Here is a 21,628-nt window from a genome sequence, read left to right as displayed (position 1 = left end):
TTGGATGTGCACCTACAAAGCTACGGACCAAGAGCTGAAAAGTGGGATGAGGCTGGATGGCTTCTTGTCAGCCGGCATGGACACGATGGGCCGAATGACCTTCTTTCATGCTGTAAATTTCTATAATTCTAAGGCTGGTGAACTTTTTAATAACATTACTTCAAATTCATTAGAAAGTAAGCTTGTAGACAATTACAAGGGAACTTCAGCTATAGCATATGTTGTAAAACTATGAGTTCTCTGTAACAAGAACTGAAAGTGCTGGAAACTCTCAGCAGGTGATGCTACCAGACCTGCTGAGTGTTTCCAGCACTTAGTCATAGAGAGATATAGCAGTGAAACAGGCCCTTTGGCTCACTGAGTCTGTGCCGACCATCAACCACCCATTTATACTAACCCTACATTAATCCCATATACCCTACCACATCCCCACCTTCCCTCAGTTCTCCTACCACCTACCTACACTAGGGGCAATTTACAATGGCCAATTTACCTATCAACCTGCAAGTCTTTGGCTGTGGGAGGAAACCAGAGCACCCAGCAGAAGCCCTCATGGTCACAGGGAGAACTTGCAAACTCTGCACAGGCAGTACCCAGAACTGAACCTGGGTCACTGGAGCTGTGAGGCTGCAGTACTAACCATTGTGCCACTTGCTGTTCTCATTTCAGAGTTCCAGCATCCACATTATTTTACTGTTAACTCTCTGTACAGGTTTTCCATCACAGTCTTGAATTGTGCCTTGTAGGTGGTGGGCAGGCTTTGGGAGGTCAAGAGGGAAGTAACTCAACACAGAATTCCCAACCTCTGACCTGATCTTGTAGCCACATGGCTGATCCGGTTATATTTCGGGTCGATGGTAACCCGCTGGATGTTGATGGTGGGGGATTCAGCAATGGTAATGCCATTGAATATCAAAGGGAAATGGTTAGATTCTCTCTTGTTGGAGCTGGCACTTGTGTGGCGTGAATGTCACTTACCACTTATCAGCCCAAACCTGAATGTTGTCCAGGTCTTGCTGCATGTGAATACAAACTGTTTCAGTATCTGAGGAGTCATGAGTGGTACTGAACACTGTGAAATCATCAGTGAACATCCCCATTTCTGATCTTATGTTGGAGGGAAGGTCATTGATGAAGCAGCTGAAAATGGTTGAGCCCAGGACTCTACCCTAAGGAACTCCTGCAGCCATATCGTGGAGCTGAGATAATTGGCCTCCAACAACCACAACTATCAGTGGAGAGTTTTCCCCCGATTCCCATTTAATTTCGCTAGGCCTCCTTGATGCCACATTCAGTCAAATGCTTTTTTGATATCAAGGGTAGTCACTCTCCCCTCACCTCTTGAATTCAACTCTGTTGTTCATGTTTGGATCAAGGTTATAAGGAAGACCAGATCCGATCTGCCTGAACTGAGCAACAGTGAGCAGGTTATTGCTTAGTAAGTACCTCTTGATAACGCTGTCAATGACACTTTCCCATTACTTTGCTGCGGATTGAGAGTAGACTAATGGGGTGGTATTTGGTTGGATTGGATTTATCCTGCATTTAGTCAACAGGACATACCTGAGCCGCCTCCTCCGGTTAGTTGTTTAATTGTCCACCACCATTCTTGACTGTATGTGGCAGGACTGCAAACCTTTGATTTGATCTGTTAGTTGCGGGGTTGCTATGCTCTCTCACATGCTGTTTCTGCTGTTAAGCATTCATGTAATCCTGTGTTGTAGCTTCACCAGGGTTTGCACCTCATTTTTAGGTATGCCTGGTGTTCCTCCTGGCATGCTGTCCTTCACTCCTCATTGGGCCAGGGTAGAGTGAGGTGTATGCTGGGCCATGAGATTACAGATGAGTACAGTTGAGTACAATTCTGTGGCTGCTGATGGCCCCATCAGGATGCCCAGTTTTGAACTTCTGGATCTGTTCTGAATCTTCCCCATTTGGAATGGTGGTAGCGCAATACAACATCATGGAGGGTATCCTCAGTGTGAAGATGGTACTTTGTCTCCACAAGGACTGTGCGGTGGTCACTCCTACCAATACTGTCATGGACAGATGCATCTGAGAGGTAGGGAGGATGCATTCAAGTCGCTTTTTCTCTCTTGTTTCTCTTACCACCTGCCTCATGCCCAGTCTGTCATAGAGTCATAGAGAGATACAGCACTGAAACAGGCCCTTCAGCCCACCAAGTCTGTGCCGACCATCAACCACCCATTTATACTAATCCTACATTAATCCCATATTCCCTACCACATCCCCTCCTATATTAATCCCATATTCCCTACCATTCACCTACCTACACTAGGGGCAATTTACAATGGCCAATTTACCTTTCAACCTGCAAGTCTTTGGCGGTGGGAGGAAACCGGAGCACCCGGCGAAAACCCACGCGGTCACAGGGAGAACTTGCAAACTCCGCACAGACAGTACCCAGAACTGAACCCGGGTCGCTGGAGCTGTGAGGGTGCGGTGCTAACCACTGCGCCACTTGTGTCTTCTAACTTCACTTTCAATATGCAGAATGTTGCACTTGGATGTACGGAACTTCATTTGCTACTTATTCGTCCAAGTAAAAGTCCTGTTGAGCTCCCTTTGTAAAATCTTGGCTGGCTTATCTGAATCCACATTTCTGTCCATTGGCCCAGTGTCATCTTCAAATTTAACCACCTTGGGCTATGAATTTAGGACTATATATGTGTGTAATTATATATTCACATACACACACACACACATATATATTATATATATATATATATTGCTTTCAGGCTGCACAATGTCAAATTTCAACTGAGCAGTTATTCTACTTTTATGTTACATTTCAACTAAGACACTGCGTATACATTGTATAAACAGGCAACTAAACATGAGGTAATTAAGTGCTAAACAAAAACTTAGGCCTTGTGTGACCTTTCTCATCTGCAGGCTTCAATGCTGCATTACATGATCTAATCTGAACTCCCTGATAAGCTTTTAACTTTCATTAAAATAATCAGGCTACCCAATAGATTGCTAATAACGAAAATATGGGCAGCTGTTCCTTCAGCACTCGGCCAACTCGGTCAGTAGTGGTCCTACCAAGCCACTTTTGGTGATGACATTGAAGTCCCTCACCCAGAGTACATTCTGTGCCCTTGCTACCTTCAGTGCTGCTTCCAAGTGGTGTTCAACATGGAGGAGTACTGATTTATCAGCTGAGGGAGGGCGGTGGGTGGTAATTAGCAGGCGGTTTCTTTGTCAGTGTTTGACCTGATACCATGAGACTTTGTGCGGTCCAGTGTCAATGTTGACTCTCAGCACAACTCCTTCCCCATTGTATACCACTGTGGGACAGGACATACCCAGGGATGGTGATGGAGGAGTCTGGGGCATTGGCTGAAAGGTATGATTCGTTGAGTTTTTTTTTATTATTCATTCATGGAATGTGGCCGTCACTGGCTATGCCGGCATTTATTGCCCATCCCCTAATTGCCCTTGAGAAGGTGGTGGTGAGCTGCCTTCTTGAACCGTTGCAGTCTATGTGAGGTAGGTACACCCACAGTGCTGTTAGGAAGGGAGTTCCTGGATTTTGACCCAGTGACAGTGAAGGAACAGCGATATAGTTCCAAGTCAGGATGGTGTGTGACTTGGACAGGAATTTGCAGGTGGTGATGTTCCCATGTATTTGCTGCCCTTGTCCTTCGAGGTGGTAGAGGTCGCGGGTTTGGAAGGTGCTGTCTAAGGAGCCTTGGTGCATTGCACCTTGTAGATGGTATACACTGCTGCCACTGTGCATCGGTGGTGGAGGGAGTGAATATTTGTGGATGGTGTGCCAATCAAGTGGGCTGCTTTGTCCTGGATGGTGTCGAGCTTCTTGAGTGTTGTTGGAGCTGCACTCATCCAGGCAAGTGGAGAGTATTCCATCACACTCCTGACTTGTGCCTTGTAGATGGTGGACAGGCTTTGGGGAGTCAGGAGATGCGTTACTTGCCGCAGGATTCCTAGCCTCTGACCTGCTCTTGTAGCCTCGGTATCTATATGGCTACTCCAGTTCAGTTTCTGGTCAATGGTAGCCCCTAGGATGTTGATAGTGGGGGATTCAGCGATGGTAATGCCATTGAATGTCAAGGGGAGATGGTTAGATTCTCTTTTGTTGGAGATGGTCATTGCCTGGCACTTGGATGGCACAAATGTTACTTGCCATTTATCAGCCCAAGCCTGGATATTGTCCTGGTCTTGCTGCATTTCTACACAGACTGCTTCAGTATCTGAGGAGTCATGAATGGTGCTGAACATTGTGCAATCATCAGCGAACATCCCCACTTCTGACCTTATGATTGAAGGAAGGTCATTGATGAAGCAGCTGAAGATGGTTGGGCCAAGGACACTACCCTGAGGAACTCCTGCAGTGATGTCCTGGAGCTCAGATGATTGACCTTCAACAACCACAGCCATCTTTCTTTGCGCTAGGTATGACTAACCAGCAAAGAGTTTTCTCCTTGATTCCCATTGACTCCAGTTTTGCTAGGGCTCCTTGATGCCATACTCGGTCAAATGCTGCCTTGATGTCAAGGGCAGTCACTCTCACCTCACCTCTTGAGTTCAGCTCTTTTGTCCATGTTTGAACCAAGGCTGCAATGAGGTCAGTGGCCCTGTCGGAACCCAAACTGGGTATTGCTGAGCAGGTTATTGCTAAGCAAGTGCTGCTTGATGGCACTGTTGATGACACTTTCCATCACTTTGCTGATGATTGTGAGTAGATTGATGGGGCAGTAATTGGCCGGGTTGGACTTGTCCTGCTTTTTGTGTACAGGACATACCTGGGCAATTTTCCACATTGCCGGGTAGATGTCAGTGTTGTAGCTGTATTGGAACAGCTTGGCTAGGGGCGCGGCAAGTTCTGGAGCACAGGTCTTCAGTACTATTGCCGGAATATTGTCCGGACCCATATCCTTTGCAGTATCCAGTCCGACTATGTCAGGCTGGTGCTTGACTAGTCTGTGAGACAGCTCTCCCAATTTTGGCACAGGTCCCCGAATGTTGGTGAGGAGGACTTTGCAGGGTATGCCTTTGTAGTTTCTGTCGCCAAGGTCAATGCTGGGTGGTCCGTCCAATTTTATTCTTCTTCGACCTTTCTGTAGTGGTTTGATACAACTGAGTAGCTTGCTAGGCTATTTCAGAGGGCAGTTAAGAATCAAGCACATTGCTGTGGGTCTGAAGTTTCACATAGGCCAAACCGAATAAGGAGGGCAGATTTCCTTCCTTCGAGGACATTAGTGAACCAGATGGGTTTCTATGACAAGCTGGTAGTTTCATGGTCTCTATTACAGAGTTTAGCTTTTTATTCCAGATTTATTAATTAATTGAATTTAAATTCCACCAGCTGCCGTGATGGGATTTGAACTCGTGTCTCAAAGCATTAGTCTGGGCCTTTGGATTACTAGTCCAGTAACATTATCACTACGCTACAGTCTCGATGGCTCTAAAGAAAATTGTTCAAAAGTTCTTATGTTGGTCAATGTCCTGACTTGTTGTCCCACTCTATCTCACTAGACTCACCACTGTATCTGCTATGATAAGCAAATTCCAGGCAAGTTGTAGTTACAAATAACTTCACTGGTATTAGCTTCAGTTCCTGTTGTTAAACTGTTTGGACTTTCATTCACCTAATTAACAAGCATTGGCACTGCAGCTGCTCCCCCTTTCTCAGTCCGACAGATCTCAATGTACCCTCTTCGTGCTGCAATACTACACTTCACCTAATCCCTGGAATGTGTACAGAGCCCAGAAGATCATCCAGTTGTTCCCAAGATCCCACCACTTCATAATTGCTGCCAGACTCTAGGCCTTTCCTGAAAGCTGTCAAGTCTCTCTCCCTTCCGCCCCATGCAGTCTACTGCACACTCTTGAATGGTGTCTGCTCTTCACCATACCCAAGCTCTAGCCAGAGTCCCAAAGGACCATAGGCATCTCTCCCCATTAGAGAGAGACAGTTGGTGATGTATAGCTTGAGGGTCCCCACTCCTCAAGTGTGAGGCAAGGCAAGGAGGCAGGCCTCCATGAACTACCACAGCTGGTACAGAGATTCAACCCACGCTGTTGGCGTCTTTCTGCATTTCGTGCTAGCTGTCTAAGCTAACTGACCCCCGTCTTCACCATACCAGAGTGCTACCACACCTTAATCTCCTATGAATTCTGCTAGATCCAGATCTGATCTGATCCAATCTGAGCTGCTGCTTTGTTCAATTCACCAATCGGCCGCCCCACCCCACCCAGCGTCATCTGCAGGGAATTTATTTGAATTGGTATAATGACCCTGCAGAATCTCACATGGGCAACACTCCAGGCAAAACATGTAATGGGCACGTAGAGCAATCCAATGTCGTCAACAGTGGGCTGGGACCAGATTATCTAGCCTAAGATCCAGTTGCTGTGAACAGGTTAATTCCTCTTAAGCACCTGCTGATCAAAGATGGCATTGTTCCTCCATAGGTTGGAAATCTCTGCTTTCTCCCTAGGGTCAAGAAAAGTAACTATAATATCTTAGATTTGTATTCAACTATACGAGTTGCAAAGTGTGTCAGTCTTAGTCTAGCTACCGTTGGGTATCTCTGTGAATTGTTGCATTATGAACTCAATCCATCCTCATCTGCCTGCACAGTTATCTCAAACAGCTGTGAAAATGGCTACTGTCCTCAACCTTTGGAGCTCTTGCTGAGGCAGTCTCAGATGATCTGTCTAACATAGCCAGAGAGTATTAGAGGTAAGTGCCAGGTCAATGACGCCCTTTACTCCAGAAGTGATCCAACAGAGAAGAAGATCACACTGTTCTGTGGAGTTGAAGGCTTCCCCAAGGTGCTAAGTTCCATCGGTGGCACCCATGTTGCATTGAAGATACCCACAGAGCACCCACTCACTTATGTGAACAGAAAAGGATTCCGCTCTATGTTTCCTCCAGGTCCTCTTCCTTTTCTGCCCCTTCCTCCTGTGTTCTCTGATGCTATGGTGGATCTGCAGAAAAGGATAGTAGGAGTCAAGAATGTGTGACCATTATCCCTTTTAGATTAAGAAAACAGATTGGAGTTGAAAGGTTGTGCCTGCATAATGCAGCACAGTCTGACAGTGTAAGTGCTCAGTTACTAACCTGGCAAGATGCTGCCAACCTCAACAACTCCCACAGCAATAACCAAATGAGTGCCTATGAGCTGCAAGGCCTTGTCCTCAAAGGGTGAGGGGTTTAGAGGTGACCATGTGTCTCTGTTGGACCTGCCTTTCGTCGGCATTGTGCACCAATTACTCCTGGAAAAAATGGTAAGGCTGGCAGTTGTGGAAGTATGAGGGTGCTAAAAGTGGAGGAAGGGTTTTTGAAGTTGTGCAAGTTCATGCGTGTTAGGGGAACTGTAACCATACTGCAGGATAGTAAGTTAGTGCCACACCATACACTCATAAGAAGGGTTAATCATGTAAGTGTTGCTTTAAGAGGGTGGAGAGTGTGTTGGTCTTCAATGTGAACAAGTAAGAGCGTGATCAGTGTGTAACAGTGCTTGGTTTGGTGGAATGTACGCCAGGAGTCTATGCCTGCTGTCTTCAGTCTTCTCAATTATGGCTTGCAGGTCAGCATTAGTCAATGTCAGCACTTTTTGTGGATGGAGCCTTGCCCTACTTCTCTCTGAACACAGATTGCACTTAAGTGGACCATAATTCTGTCTCGGTATGATCAAAATCTTGGTGAGGCATGCAGTGAAGTAATTTACAAGAGGATTAAAAGAACACCATTGTTCCTGTCTTGTATGCTTGTCTCCCAGCATGCCAATGAAGATTGCAGATTGGACAGTGCTTTTAAAAGGCGGCACAGAAGTAGCAGCTGTTGGCACCTAATTTAGACTGGTTTCACACCAGAACATATGCAAATGAGCATACCCAGGAAACTTGCATGTAGCTTCCTCTGCAGGTCATAGTGGAGTGAGTGTTTTCCTGAGTGGTGCAAATCACATCAAGGAAATTCTAGATCACACGGCACAGTGGCGCAGTGGTTAGCACCGCAGCCTCACAGCTCCAGCGACCCGGGTTCAATTCTGGGTACTGCCTGTGTGGAGTTTGCAAGTTCTCCCTGTGTCTGCGTGGGTTTTCTCCGGGTGCTCTGGTTTCCTCCCACATGCCAAAAGACTTGCAGGTTGATAGGTAAATTGGCCATTATAAATTGCCCCTAGTATAGGTAGGTGGTAGGGAAATATAGGGACAGGTGGGGATGTGGTACGAATATGGGATTAGTGTAGAATTAGTATAAATGGGTGGTTGAAGGTCGGCACAGACTCGGTGGGCCGAAGGGCCTGTTTCAGTGCTGTATCTCTAAAACTAAAAACTAAAACTATTAGGTTTATCTTACAGAGTCACTCAGCTTAATTTTATGCAGGGCCGTTAATATCAGTGTATTCAGTGAAATGATAGATATTTGCAAACTCAATTTAGCAAAGGGAGCTATATTCTTTTAAGAATAAAACAGATCAAAATTGATCACAGTTTCAAATCAATGTTGCTGATTTACTGGCTGTCAGCTCTAATGGGTGACACATGGCAACTCTGCATAAAAAGTGTAATCAGTCAATTTGTTGGAGTGAGCTTCTTAGTCTTCCTGTGTTATGTCTATTCTGAATTCCAAAATCCACAGTGGCGCAGTGGTTAGCACCGCAGCCTCACAGCTCCAGCGACCCGGGTTCAATTCTGGGTACTGCATGTGTGGAGTTTGCAAGTTCTCCCTGTGTCTGCGTGGGCTTTCTCCGGGTGCTCCGGTTTCCTCCCACATGCCAAAAGACTTGCAGGTTGATAGGTTAATTGGCCATTATAAGTTGCCCCTAGTATAGGTAGGTGGTAGGGAAATATAGGGACAGGTGGGGATGTGGTAAGAATATGGAATTAGTGTAGGATTAGTATAAATGGGTGGTTGATGGTCGGCACAGACTCGGTGGGCCGAAGGGCCTGTTTCAGTGCTGTATCTCTAAACTAAAGCAAATTAAAAATGATCTTTAAGTTCTGAGGAATCCTGTAAAAGGCTATTTTGTTATATGCAATAAAGTCTCTGGGTTCTCTCAAGTGACCACAGTTTTTCAGGTTTACTGTTATCAATAACCATAGCTATTGGGGTGCAGGATACCACCAAAAGTTTCCAAGGGCATATCTTGAAAGTCATGTACAAAATTAGGGTTTGGATACTCTCTTTTGATCTATAAACTGAAGATTCTATAAAATCTCATTTCCACTGTTTCACTTTTAATTTTCCTTGTTTTTTAAGAACGGATGAGTTAATTCAGAAGACAATTCGACAGACGTTTGAACAGTGTACGGTACTGACAGTTGCACACCGGCTTAATACCATTATCGACAGTGATAGAATTCTGGTAAGAAGCCCGCACAGACTTCCTTAAAACTTCTGTTATATTGCAGCCTGGATCTTAGGAGGGTAAGCTAGTTGTGTCATTGTCATGCAGTTGGACATGGATAGAGGGTCTTCCTAGAAGTTGGTTGTACTTGGGGCTTTCTATTCCACAGATTGAATGTGACATTTTAATCAGTGTGCACAAAAAAAAAGGTATCATCATACTACCAATGTCCAAGAACACTGCCAGGTTAGTACTTTTACTGTCCACAAGGAAACCAGTGGGGGGAAAAAATAGTCCTCTGGATACCCGATCTTTTAAAAAAAACAATCTGGCAGGTTGGTCTTGATGCTGCTTGCTGCACAAAACTTGCATGGAAGCTAGAGGCTGAAGAGCAATATAAAAGCAACTTTAGTTGCCTCTTCCTGAAAGCATAATGGTTCCCTTCAGTTTAGGGTACTTAATTTTTTTTAGTTTTGTTTGGTATCTTCAGTAAACAAAGTACAATTAATTGCATGTTGCCATTTAACTTTGTTTTTAAATTTACTTGGCATTTTACACAAATTGAAAGCAGACCAAATATAAATATTCAAATTTACATTTAAACATTTGTCCTCTGCTACCATATTTAAATGTAAAAATGTCACTGATGCAGCAGGCAAAACATTGCAGCAACAATCTGATGTTTTGTGGAGGAAATACTGAAGTCTTTTGGGCCTCCTTATCTCGAGAGACAATGGATACGCGCCTGGAGGTGGTCAGTGGTTTGTGAAGCAGCGCCTGGAGTGGCTATAAAGGCCAATTCTGGAGTGACAGGCTCTTCCACAGGTGCTGCAGAGAAATTTGTTTGTTGGGGCTGTTGCACAGTTGGCTCTCCCCTTGCGCCTCTGTCTTTTTTCCTGCCAACTACTAAGTCTCTTCGACTCGCCACAATTTAGCCCTGTCTTTATGGCTGCCCGCCAGCTCTGGCGAATGCTGGCAACTGACTCCCACGACTTGTGATCAATGTCACACGATTTCATGTCGCGTTTGCAGACGTCTTTATAACGGAGACATGGACGGCCGGTGGGTCTGATACCAGTGGCGAGCTCGCTGTACAATGTGTCTTTGGGGATCCTGCCATCTTCCATGCGGCTCACATGGCCAAGCCATCTCAAGCGCCGCTGACTCAGTAGTGTGTATAAGCTGGGGGTGTTGGCCGCTTCAAGGACTTCTGTGTTGGAGATATAGTCCTGCCACCTGATGCCAAGTATTCTCCGAAGGCAGCGAAGATGGAATGAATTGAGACGTCGCTCTTGGCTGGCATACGTTGTCCAGGCCTCGCTGCCGTAGAGCAAGGTACTGAGGACACAGGCCTGATACACTCGGACTTTTGTGTTCCGTGTCAGTGCGCCATTTTCCCACACTCTCTTGGCCAGTCTGGACATAGCAGTGGAAGCCTTACCCATGCGCTTGTTGATTTCTGCATCTAGAGACAGGTTACTGGTGATAGTTGAGCCTAGGTAGGTGAACTCTTGAACCACTTCCAGAGCGTGGTCGCCAATATTGATGGATGGAGCATTTCTGACATCCTGCCCCATGATGTTCGTTTTCTTGAGGCTGATGGTTAGGCCAAATTCATTGCAGGCAGACGCAAACCTGTCGATGAGACTCTGCAGGCATTCTTCAGTGTGAGATGTTAAAGCAGCATCGTCAGCAAAGAGGAGTTCTCTGATGAGGACTTTCCGTACTTTGGACTTCGCTCTTAGACGGGCAAGGTTGAACAACCTGCCCCCTGATCTTGTGTGGAGGAAAATTCCTTCTTCAGAGGATTTGAACGCATGTGAAAGCAGCAGGGAGAAGAAAATCCCAAAAAGTGTGGGTGCGAGAACACAGCCCTGTTTCACACCACTCAGGATAGGAAAGGACTCTGATGAGGAGCCACCATGTTGAATTGTGCCTTTCATATTGTCATGGAATGAGGTGATGATACTTAGTAGCTTTGGTGGACATCCGATCTTTTCTAGTAGTCTGAAGAGACCACGTCTGCTGACGAGGTCAAAGGCTTTGGTGAGATCAATGAAAGCAATGTAGAGGGGCATCTGTTGTTCACAGCATTTCTCCTGTATCTGACGAAGGGAGAACAGCATGTCAATAGTCGATCTCTCTGCACGAAAGCCACACTGTGCCTCAGGGTAGACGCGCTCGGCCAGCTTCTGGAGCCTGTTCAGAGCGACTCGAGCAAAGACTTTCCCCACTATGCTGAGCAGGGAGATTCCACGGTAGTTGTTGCAGTCACCGCGGTCACCTTTGTTTTTATAGAGGGTGATGATGTTGGCATCGCGCATGTCCTGGGGTACTGCTCCCTCGTCCCAGCACAGGCATAGCAGTTCATGTAGTGCTGAGAGTATAGCAGGCTTGGCACTCTTGATTATTTCAGGGGTAATGCTGTCCTTCCCACGGGCTTTTCCGCTGGCTAGGGAATCAATGGCATCACTGAGTTCCGATTTGGTTGGCTGTATGTCCAGCTCATCCATGACTGGTAGAGGCTGGGCTGCATTGAGGGCAGTCTCAGTGACAGCATTCTCCCTGGAGTACAGTTCTAGGTAGTGCTCAACCCAGCGGTCCATCTGTTTGCATTGGTCAGTGATTATGTCCCCCGATTTAGATTTGAGGGGGGTGATCTTCTTGATGGTTGGCCCAAGAGCTCTCTTCATGCCATCATACATTCCTCTGATGTTTCCGGTGTCTGAGGCCAGCTGAATATGACTGCATAGGTGTTGCCAGTAGTCGTTTGCGCAACGCCTAGCCGTTCTTTGTGCAGTACTTCTGGCTGCTTTAAGTGCTGCGGATGTTAAATCGCTGGGGGCTTTCTTGTAGTTCAAAAGTGCAATGCGCTTAGCGGCTATGACAGGTTCCTGCTCTTCATTATGAGATTGAAACCAGTCTGCATTTCTCTTCGCACTTTTGCCGTAGGTGGTCAAAGCTGACTCATAGATGGCGTCTCTGATGTGGGCCCACTTGGTCTCAGCATCCCCTGTGGGAGTGTTTTGAAGGGCTGTTACAAGTGAATTTAGAAATTTTTGTAACAGCTGTGGGTGAGAAATTCTGCTCGTGTTGATGCGCGGGTGGCCCTTCTGCTTGGAATGATGCAACTTCTTTGGTCTGAGTCGAACCTTGCTGCACACCAGGGAGTGGTCGGTGTCGCAGTCCGCACTGTGGAAGCTGCGTGTGATTTGAACACTGTTTAAGGCGGCTCGCCTTGTGACAATGAGGTCTAGCTGGTGCCAACGACGTGATCTTGGGTGCCTCCATGAAACCTGGTGACAGGGTTTAGTGTGAAAGAACGAGTTGGTGATGCAGAGGTTATGATAGGTACACAACTCAAGCAGTCTCTGCCCGTTCTCATTCATCCTTCCAACGCCATAGCGCCCAAGGCAGGAGGGCCATGAGTCATGGTCGGCCCCAACCCTGGCATTAAAGTCCCCCAGCAGGAATAGGTGTTCGGTGTTGGGGATGCTGCTAATGATGTTATGGAGTTGTTCATAGAACTGGTCTTTAGCTTCAGGTGCGGAACAGAGTGTTGGAGCATAGATGCTGAGTAGGTGTACTGGACCAGAGGTGGTGAGCAGTCGGATGGACAGTATGCGTTCCGAGCCATTTGAGGGAGGCTCTATCATGCTGAGCAAGGAGTTTCTGATGGCGAAGCCCACTCCATGCTGTCTTGGTTCTTCAGGATCCCTGCCCTGCCAGAAGAAGGTGTAGTCTTGCTCTGCTAGAGAGCCACTCGCGGGGAGGCGAGTCTCCTGAAGTGCTGCAATGTCCACATTGAGTCTACTGAGCTCGTTGTTAATGATGGCGGTCTTCCGAGAATCGTTGATTTGTGTAAGGTCTTCCGACAGGCCAGGACACATAGTTCTGACGTTCCAGCTTGCAAAGCGAAGGGCTGGTACCTTCTTTCCTTTTTTCATGTTGTTTGGTGCGGTGTATCAGTCCACCTTTCGGGCAATGACCCTGAGCTCCAAGCACCCATTGAAGCAGGCAGACTGTGGCGGGACAGAACCTTATTGACCGGGGGCTGCCCGGTTTGAGGCGGGCGGTAGCTGTCCAGTGAGGTGCAATGACCTCTCCCACCGACAAAGGCAACCCGTGGCGCCCAGTTTCTACGCCAATTTATCTGGACTTATAACCCGTAACTGCTGCCTTCCGTGTTGTTTCAGTCGCTGTGAGGCAACTATGGAGTGACCTCTCCATGGCGCATGCCTGGGCAAATTTATGGAGGTTGAGAGTTGCCCAGTCGTCAAAACCCCCCTCTCGGCCTTTCTGGTGGGGTCCAAAGGAGTGCAGGACACGACGTTTGGCACCAGTATGGCTGCAGGAACTGCCGGAAACATGCCAAAGGTGACACATGACCGCCTACGGGGTTCCGCTCCGGATTTTCTGTTAGGGTTTACTCCCTTAGCCTTGGTCTCTCCCGAGACGCCCACAAGGCAGTGGGGTTGTTGGGGCCCCTACACAGGTGTAGGATGGTGCCGGTGGGAGGAGGGGATGCAAGGGGGAGGGGTAGATGGAGGGGGTGGGGGGGGGGGTGCAGGGGAAGGGGGTGCGGGGTGAAGATGGTGCGAGGGGGGGGCGGGCTGGGACGGGGTTGTGAGGGGGTGAGCTGAGAGGGTGGAGCAGGGAAGGGGACGGGGGTGGGGGGGGTGGAAGGGGGGTAAAGGGGGGGAGAGGGGGGGTGGAATCTGGTGCAGGTAATAAGCCATTTCCTCAGTGCCCACCATCGACGTCCGGAAAGCTCATCCACGTCCTTCGGGAGGTGAAGCATCATTTGGCAGACTTAGAGGTGATTACATTTGCTAAGGGTTTTTTTTTTGCAGTGGTTTAAATAAAGGCATGCAGCATTGCCGACAGTGCGCTGTAGGCTTGCAATAACATACCTTTTAAAAAGTAATTGACAATATGAGGAATCTTCCCCAGTTGCAGCTGTGCTCTTTGTGCTGTTGACATTGTAGAGTTTTCGAAACTGGAAAACAATGGCTGACAGTTGTTTGGTAATGAAGTGTGCAAGTAAGTGTGACATGGGAGTTAAAAGTGTGGTAATTAAATCTGATTAATAAAGTTGCTAACTTTAGCCGTTGCTGGAGAATTTTGCAGTTTATTTGTGCTGCCCTAAAGGACAGTGTTGAGACATACACTTAACCTTTAATGAATCATTGAATGAGCTGTAACTTGATTTTCATGGGCAAATCACACATTGCATTTGTGCATTTGTTTGCCTCTGTTTCTGAAATCTGAAAAAGATATCTGTGATGAGAACAATAACCTGCTATTCATGGAATCATTAAGAAGAGCTTTTCTCTCTCAATGCTGTTCTTCCCCTGTGCAACGGCCTGACATCTGTGTGCTTTGGAAGGTCTTATTGTTAAAATAGTTCTGCAGTGAAGTTCATTAAGTAGGTAACGACGTGAAAATGAAGTTCTTCTATTTAGCAAATTTCCCTATAACTAATTTTCAGTACATTGGGCTTCCATTAGCATGCGAGAAAATTTCCCTTCGAAATATCTTCCTTAACTATATTGGCTGGATTTCAAAAATAAGTGTACTTTCATTCTGTCTGCATATTAACTGGTTTTGAATATGATACTAAAGCCTTTTTTAACCCATTACAGTCTCACGTATGATGTTTCATTTTCTCTCTTTGACTGAAATTGAAATCTACATGCAATCTTACTTATGATCCAGGGATTTATGAGTCATTGTACACATGCAGAACATTGAACTGAATGAGCAACAAAGCACTGAAGTGTCTGACAATTTTACTTTGTGACCTTTTTCTGCTCAGTTTTATGGGCAATGTTATTTTTATTGCTTCTACAACCTGTCACAACACCTGCAATATTCATGAAGTAAATATATATCTCCCTCAATTGCAGAACTAAAATATAGCACAGCAGGGCTATTGGGAGGGGTGCGGGGTGTTGCTGAGTGGGGGAGAGAGAGTGAAGAAAGAAAATATATAGTCCCATATGGCTGTGAGAAAGATGAAAGATCTTTATCTATGACATATCATGGTTTTGTCGTCTTTCCATTGGCATCTATTCCACAATCTGGAATAGATTCATGGGGTTAACTGGTAATACCAACATTTATCAGCCACGCCTAACTGCCCTTGAAAAGGCGGTGGTGAACCGCCGCCTTGAACTGTTGCAGTCCTTTGTCATAATGGTTTAGTACGACTGGGTTGCTTGCCAGACCATTTCAGAGGGCAGTTAAGAGCCAACCACATCACTGTGGGTCTGGAAACACACATGTGCCAGACCAGGTAAGGACAGTAGGTTTCCTTTCCTAAAGGACTTGAGGGAACCAGATAGGTTTTTACAAAAATCCGGTTGTTTCATGGTCACCATTCATTACTAATACTGGCTTTTTGTACTCGTTGCATTTAACTCAGGGTTGTCCAACATATGGCCCACAGGCCAGAATCCGGCCTGCGAAAGGTTTCCATCCAGCGGGTGTAAACTGCACCCAGGGCCGTTCCTCATCCTCGCCAGGGCTCCGTGACTAGAGATGGGAAATTTCCCATTGTCGTCTTCTTGCAGACCGGCCTTTTTAAAAACATCGCACTGTCAGTTTCACAACTGATAGCTGTCGAAGCAGGAACTCACCTCCCAACTTTGACAGATTCGGGGTTTTCCAACTATTTTTAAAAGCCCATCGGAAAACCCCAAATCTGTCGTAAGTTGGAAAGCGCGTTCCTGCTTCAGCAGCTGGCAGCTGTGAAACTGGTAGCGCAATGTTTTTAAACAAACTGACCAACCACAAATCTGCTGTGCTGAGTGCTCCCGCTCCCTGTAACTGAGTAAGAGAGAGGGGGCAACAGAGAGAGAGGGAGGGGGGAAACAAAGAGAGAGTGAGGTGGAAAACAGAGGGGGGTGGACACAGAGGGGAGGGGACACAGGGAGAGAGAGGGGGACAGAGAGAGAAAGGGAGGGATGGGGAAACAAAGAGAGAGAGAGGGGAACAGAGAGAGAAAGGGGGAACACAGAGGGGCGGTGGACACGGGGGGGGGACACAGGGAGAGAGAGAGGGGGACAGAGAGAGACAGACAGACAGATAGAGGGTGCACAGAGAGAGAAAGGGAGGGATGGGGGAACACAGACAGTGAGGATGACACAAAGTGGGGGGAACAACACAGCACGGGGAAAACAGGGAGAGAAAGAGACAGAGAGATAGATCAAGATCACTCCGGACACATGGATATCTATCTGAAATACGCTGCATCACGACAACAAGTGTGCGGGCAGGCATTGACGACTTGTGCAAGCAAAAACAATGCCAGGTATGTCAGTAAATCAGTTTTCAATATAGTGACGAGAAAGTAAGTCACTAAGTCTTCTCATTTAAAGCTTCTTCACAAAAATGCACATTTGTTTTTGTTTTTATTAGTAAGATAAATTTTTAATACCTTTATCTTTTGAAATTTGCTCACCAGTGCCCCCGGGGGCAAGCAAAAATCATAATGCCCGAAAAGGTTGGATAACCCTGATTTAACTGAACTTAAATTCCCCAGCTGCTGTTGATGGGATTTGAACTCGTCTTCAGATTTCTAGTTAGTAGCATAACCACTATGCTATCATACCTGATGTGGTTGTTCTTCCATCTTCTGAAGGCAGGAAGATTGTGTAAGAGCACATGGTATAACCAGTCAGGCAAAATACAGTAATGAAAGTTTTCTGTTTCATTTCTGGCTTGTTATAATACGTAGATATTGGCAGGTACACTCTGGGTTACAGAGTGAGGACTCAGCTATGGGAATGATCTAAGGTACTGACTCCCCCAAAAAAACACAACAGTAAAATTCCAAAAATGTAGTGGACTATTGAAAAGTACAGGGAGTGAAAAAAAATCAAACATTGGTTAATGGATGAAAAGAGTAGGAACACACAACACATTGAGACTATTCATTATGAAGCAGGGAAAGAAAACATACAGTATAAGTGAGTTATTTTTTACAAAGGAGAAAACACAGCATACCAGGCTATTTTTAAAAAAGCAAGAAATAATGAGCACACAGCACAACAGGCTTATTAAAGAGAGACTTGGCAAAAACAGAATGGGCAACAGACCTTGAAGTAAAAGAACAAGGACCATCAAAAAAAGATTAATAGGGTGCAACAAAAAATGTGGGGTAAGAGTGAGACTCTGAAAACGTACTTGGAGTGAGTGCAACTGGGGTTAGGCTGGATGATCCATGATAGAGCTGGGAGGACGAACACTGATGTTGATCACATGATCCATTCAGGCAGTCGGAAAGCATAACCAACCGAATAGCGGCATAGTGACAACCATACTAGATTCACCTAGGTGAGCCTAGTCACAGCTCAGTATAAAAAATATCACATATCTGAAAAGTCCTCACTATTAATACCATGCCTATACGCATCCACTTCTCCAGTGTCCTTTTGGCTGCTCTGATAACAGCTTCTGTTCCCTTTCTTGAAGCTTGTAAAAATATTTCTACTTAAGTCTAATTTGCCTTTTGGCAGGACCTGTTAGCCATGTGTCCTGCTTTTAACCAGGGGCATACAAGGCTTTTATTTCATCAGGGTAGTTTTGAAGCCATTCCCTTCTTCTTCAGAGAATCTTGCCTTCTGGCTGAACCCAAAAGTTGGCAGCCCAGCTCTTCTCAGATCCTCTGTTGTGCTTAAGAGTTGTGCCACTGGCAGTAGGCCCCTTTACTTTTGGGCCTCCACTAAGCAGTTACACAGGAGGTTGACAGCATTGTGATATCATCCCCATCTTATTAGCATTTTATTACCATGCTTGCTCCTGTCCTAAACACAAGTTCTCTGCCTTCAGAGGATCCACTGGAGGTATCCAGAAAGTGAAAAGGAGCAGAGACCCAGGTGTAAATCAGAGGAAAGTCATCCTTCTTTATGACTGGATTGAAAGAAAGAACATAGCTAAATAAAATACAATATTTTATTGCAGTTCTATTAATACTTTATTTTTTGTTTTTCTTCTCTTCCTCCCCAATCTGCATTTTTTTTTTCTGAATGCTTGTTTCCTCATTATTGTTTCATTTTCTTTCCTCTTGCAATTCCTTTTTTTTCTCTACGCCTCTGCCCTACAATATTTTCCCTTTTTATCACAATACCACTGTTCTCTTCTCCATCTACTGACCCAAAATGTAAGCTTCCCATTCCATTGATCCAAAGTCTGCCCCCCCCCACCCACTTACATTGAAACCTGTACAAATGAGTATGTGCAAAAATTGGGCACTTATCAACAGTCCAGAAAAACTTACATTGTAATAGATACAAGCTGCACCTTGAAACCATGGGCACTCGCAAATTATAACCTACGAACGTCCTTCAGTGCATCAAGACTTAAACTTAAAACATTGAACGTGCAGGTAAGTGTAAGGTGCAAGCGGATGAAAAAAATGACTTTTTTGGGATGGAGATCTATTTACCCAGCATCTGTAACGGCAGAGAAACCACTCTGTTTTTGGGATTGAATGCTTACACAGCTCTATCCCAGGAATAGAGCAATTTCTGTGCCACTGTGGGTGCTAGATAAAGAAAACCCCATTCGACAAAAGCCTGGAACTGCACCATGCAGCAACATATCTCATTCCTGTTTCTCGGAAACATGGTACCTATCTGGAATGCAGCCCCCAGTGACAAGCTGTCTAGCTTTCCATGGCAGTATGCCCACATATAAAGCATGGGGGACAGGGGGTGGGGTGGGGGCACGGGCACACGGCGCAGTGGGAGGGAGCCTGAAATCAAATCGCAGGGGGTGCTGAAATTGTTTAGGTGGGAGGGGGTTCAGGTATTGATAGACTAGGGAATGGGGCTGGGGTGAGAGATGGCCTTCACTCCTTCAATGGAAGAGGACTCTGGGAATGGAATGAACTGGGAAAGCCAATGAATAGAGAATGAAAACAAATCCTGCTGGCAGGGCTCCAGAAGTGGGCACAATCCCAGATGAGAACAAGGAAAAGGATGCTGCAGGAAGTACTGCCAATCCTGGGATATTTGGCTCATCTGGTTTACTGTACATACAATGACCTTTTTGAAAATAAGGATGCCTACAAATAAAGAACACTTGATGCAAGTGCCTTGGGTTGTCTCTATTTAGAGGTTTCACTGTATTAGTCACCCCACTGCATTCTCTATCCCTTTAGCTACTTATTACCCCTGCTTTCCTCTTCACTACTGCAGCCTAAGCATCACTATCTCTTCAAAAAATCCTCAGTTTTTTCTTTACCAATACTCACTCACTTAGCCTCACGCACCCCTCTGAAATTCTTATAAACCAGATAATCTCTGTCAACTAATAGCATTGTCTCACCTACCACAACCAATCCTATAGCATATTCACTTCCTTAAAAAAAATACTTGCTCTGACTCCCCAAGGGCAATGCCACAGGAGATCAGTTACTAATTTGTAATAGGCTGATTTTAAGACAAGAATGATGGCGTGGGGGGTGCAGAAGAATCGCATTCGGAGTTGTCTGTCCGGAAATCCAATGTCATGACGTTGGTTCTGGATTTTATCATCGGCAGGCAAGCATTTTAAATTGCTGAATTCTTTTAAATGTATTTAAATATAAATATTTACAATTTATTGATTGGTCATTAATTTTGTGAATGCCAAAACCTGGTGGGACTGAGGCAAGAGGCCTCTGCCATGATGATGAGGCAGTCCTGAGCATTGCTGCATAGAAAAAAATAGGGGGCTTTGGAGGCCATTGTTGGACTGTGTTGCTGTGTGCTCAACAAGGGGGTCTCGGGCTCTGCAAGGGGATTCGGGGGCTCTCCAAGGGGCTTTGGGGTCTTGGGTTGGGGGGGCTTTGCAAGGGGGTTCACGGTCTCAGCAGGCAGGGGAGGCTCTGCAGTGGAGTTCAGGGTCTTGGGGGGGCTATGCAAGGATTTAGTGTGGATTTGAGGGACTATATTGGGTTACCAAACTGCAGTGTGATATGTTTGGTCGTTCACGCTGCTGAAACAAAGGGTGGACCATCAGCAAGGTTGGTCTTTGAGGTCCATTAGAGACTCTGATGAGAGAATTGTCAAATGCTCAATTGTCAAGGCAGGGTCAACTCTGCATCGACAGCAATCTGCAGGCCCACAGGTCATCTTGCATGGGTTTTGTACACCCTGTATTTTGGATCCCCGTGGTGTAATGCGGCACCTCTGATGGAGGGAGGGCCAAGAGTCAGCAGTGCCAGTCCATGAAGCTCCACGATGAGAGCAACAGCAGCCTGCCAGACCAAGAAGGGTCCACATACGCCAGAGAGTGTACCAGACTCAGATCAGCTACCTCCAAATGTCCAAATGCCGTTGTTAGTGAAGACATCGGCTCTCCAGGTAGGCCATCACAACTTATGCATACTGTTGCAGGACGAATTGCGACCACTGGGATTGGGGGGTCATCCCATGCCTGTAACCCTGAAGATCACCGTGACACTGAAGTTCTACACATCTGGATCTTTCCAGGTATCCACCAGGGAACACGTGTGGGCTCTCCCAGACAGCAACCCACCGCTGTATCAAGGAGATGACCATTGCCCTATTCAAGAGGGCCGGCGACTACGTGCACTACTGAACTGACCCTGACAGGCAGGCTGAGCGGGCCATTGGATTCGGGGCCAACGCTGGATTTCCCCAGGCGCAAGATGTGATAGTTTGCACGCATGTGGCCATCAAGGCTCCCACGGACCAGCCAGCCACCTTCATCAATGGGAAGGGCTTCCATTCAAACAAAGAACAGTACAGCACAGGAACAGGCCATTCGGCCCTCCAAGCCTGCGCCGATCTTGATGCCTGCCTAAACTAAAACCTTCTGCACTTCCGAGGTCCGTATCCCTCTATTCCCATCCTATTCATGTATTTGTCAAGATGCCTCTTAAACGTCTCTATGGTACCTGCTTCCACCACCTCCCCCGGCAACAAGTTCCAGGCACTCACCACCCTCTGTGTAAAGAACTTGCCTCGCTCATCCCCTCTAAACTTTGCCCCTCTCACCTTAAACCTATGTCCCCTAGTAACTGACTCTTCCACCCTGGGAAAAAGCTTCTGATTATCCTCTCTGTCCATGCCGCTTCTAACTTTGTAAACCTCTATCGTGTCGCCCCTCCACCTCCGTCGTTCAAGTGAAAACAATCCGAGTTTATCCAACCTCTCCTCATAGCTAATGCCCTCCAGACCAGGCAACATCCTGGTAAACCTCTTCTGTACCCTCTCCAAAGCCTCCACGTCCTTCTGGTAGTGTGGCGACCAGAATTGCACGCAATA

General features: G+C 46.4%; 1 protein-coding gene across 3 annotated transcripts in view; it reads left to right on the top strand.

The window, feature by feature from the left end:
* The window catches only part of abcc4 (ATP binding cassette subfamily C member 4 (PEL blood group)), a 566,891-nt gene that overhangs the window by 502,096 nt on the left and 43,167 nt on the right, over positions 1-21,628 (top strand). For all 3 annotated transcript variants that reach the window (XM_068034379.1, XM_068034378.1, XM_068034377.1), the window contains one exon: positions 9,260-9,365. In XM_068034379.1, coding sequence (XP_067890480.1) covers positions 9,260-9,365 — 106 coding nt within the window. The remainder of the gene's footprint in view (positions 1-9,259; positions 9,366-21,628) is intronic.

Source organism: Heterodontus francisci, chromosome 6, assembly GCF_036365525.1.
Source record: "Heterodontus francisci isolate sHetFra1 chromosome 6, sHetFra1.hap1, whole genome shotgun sequence".
In the NCBI taxonomy this organism is placed as follows: Eukaryota; Metazoa; Chordata; class Chondrichthyes; order Heterodontiformes; family Heterodontidae; genus Heterodontus; species Heterodontus francisci.
The sequence above is the reverse complement of the archived record's forward strand: the minus strand, read 5'-3'. Positions and strand labels throughout refer to the sequence as shown.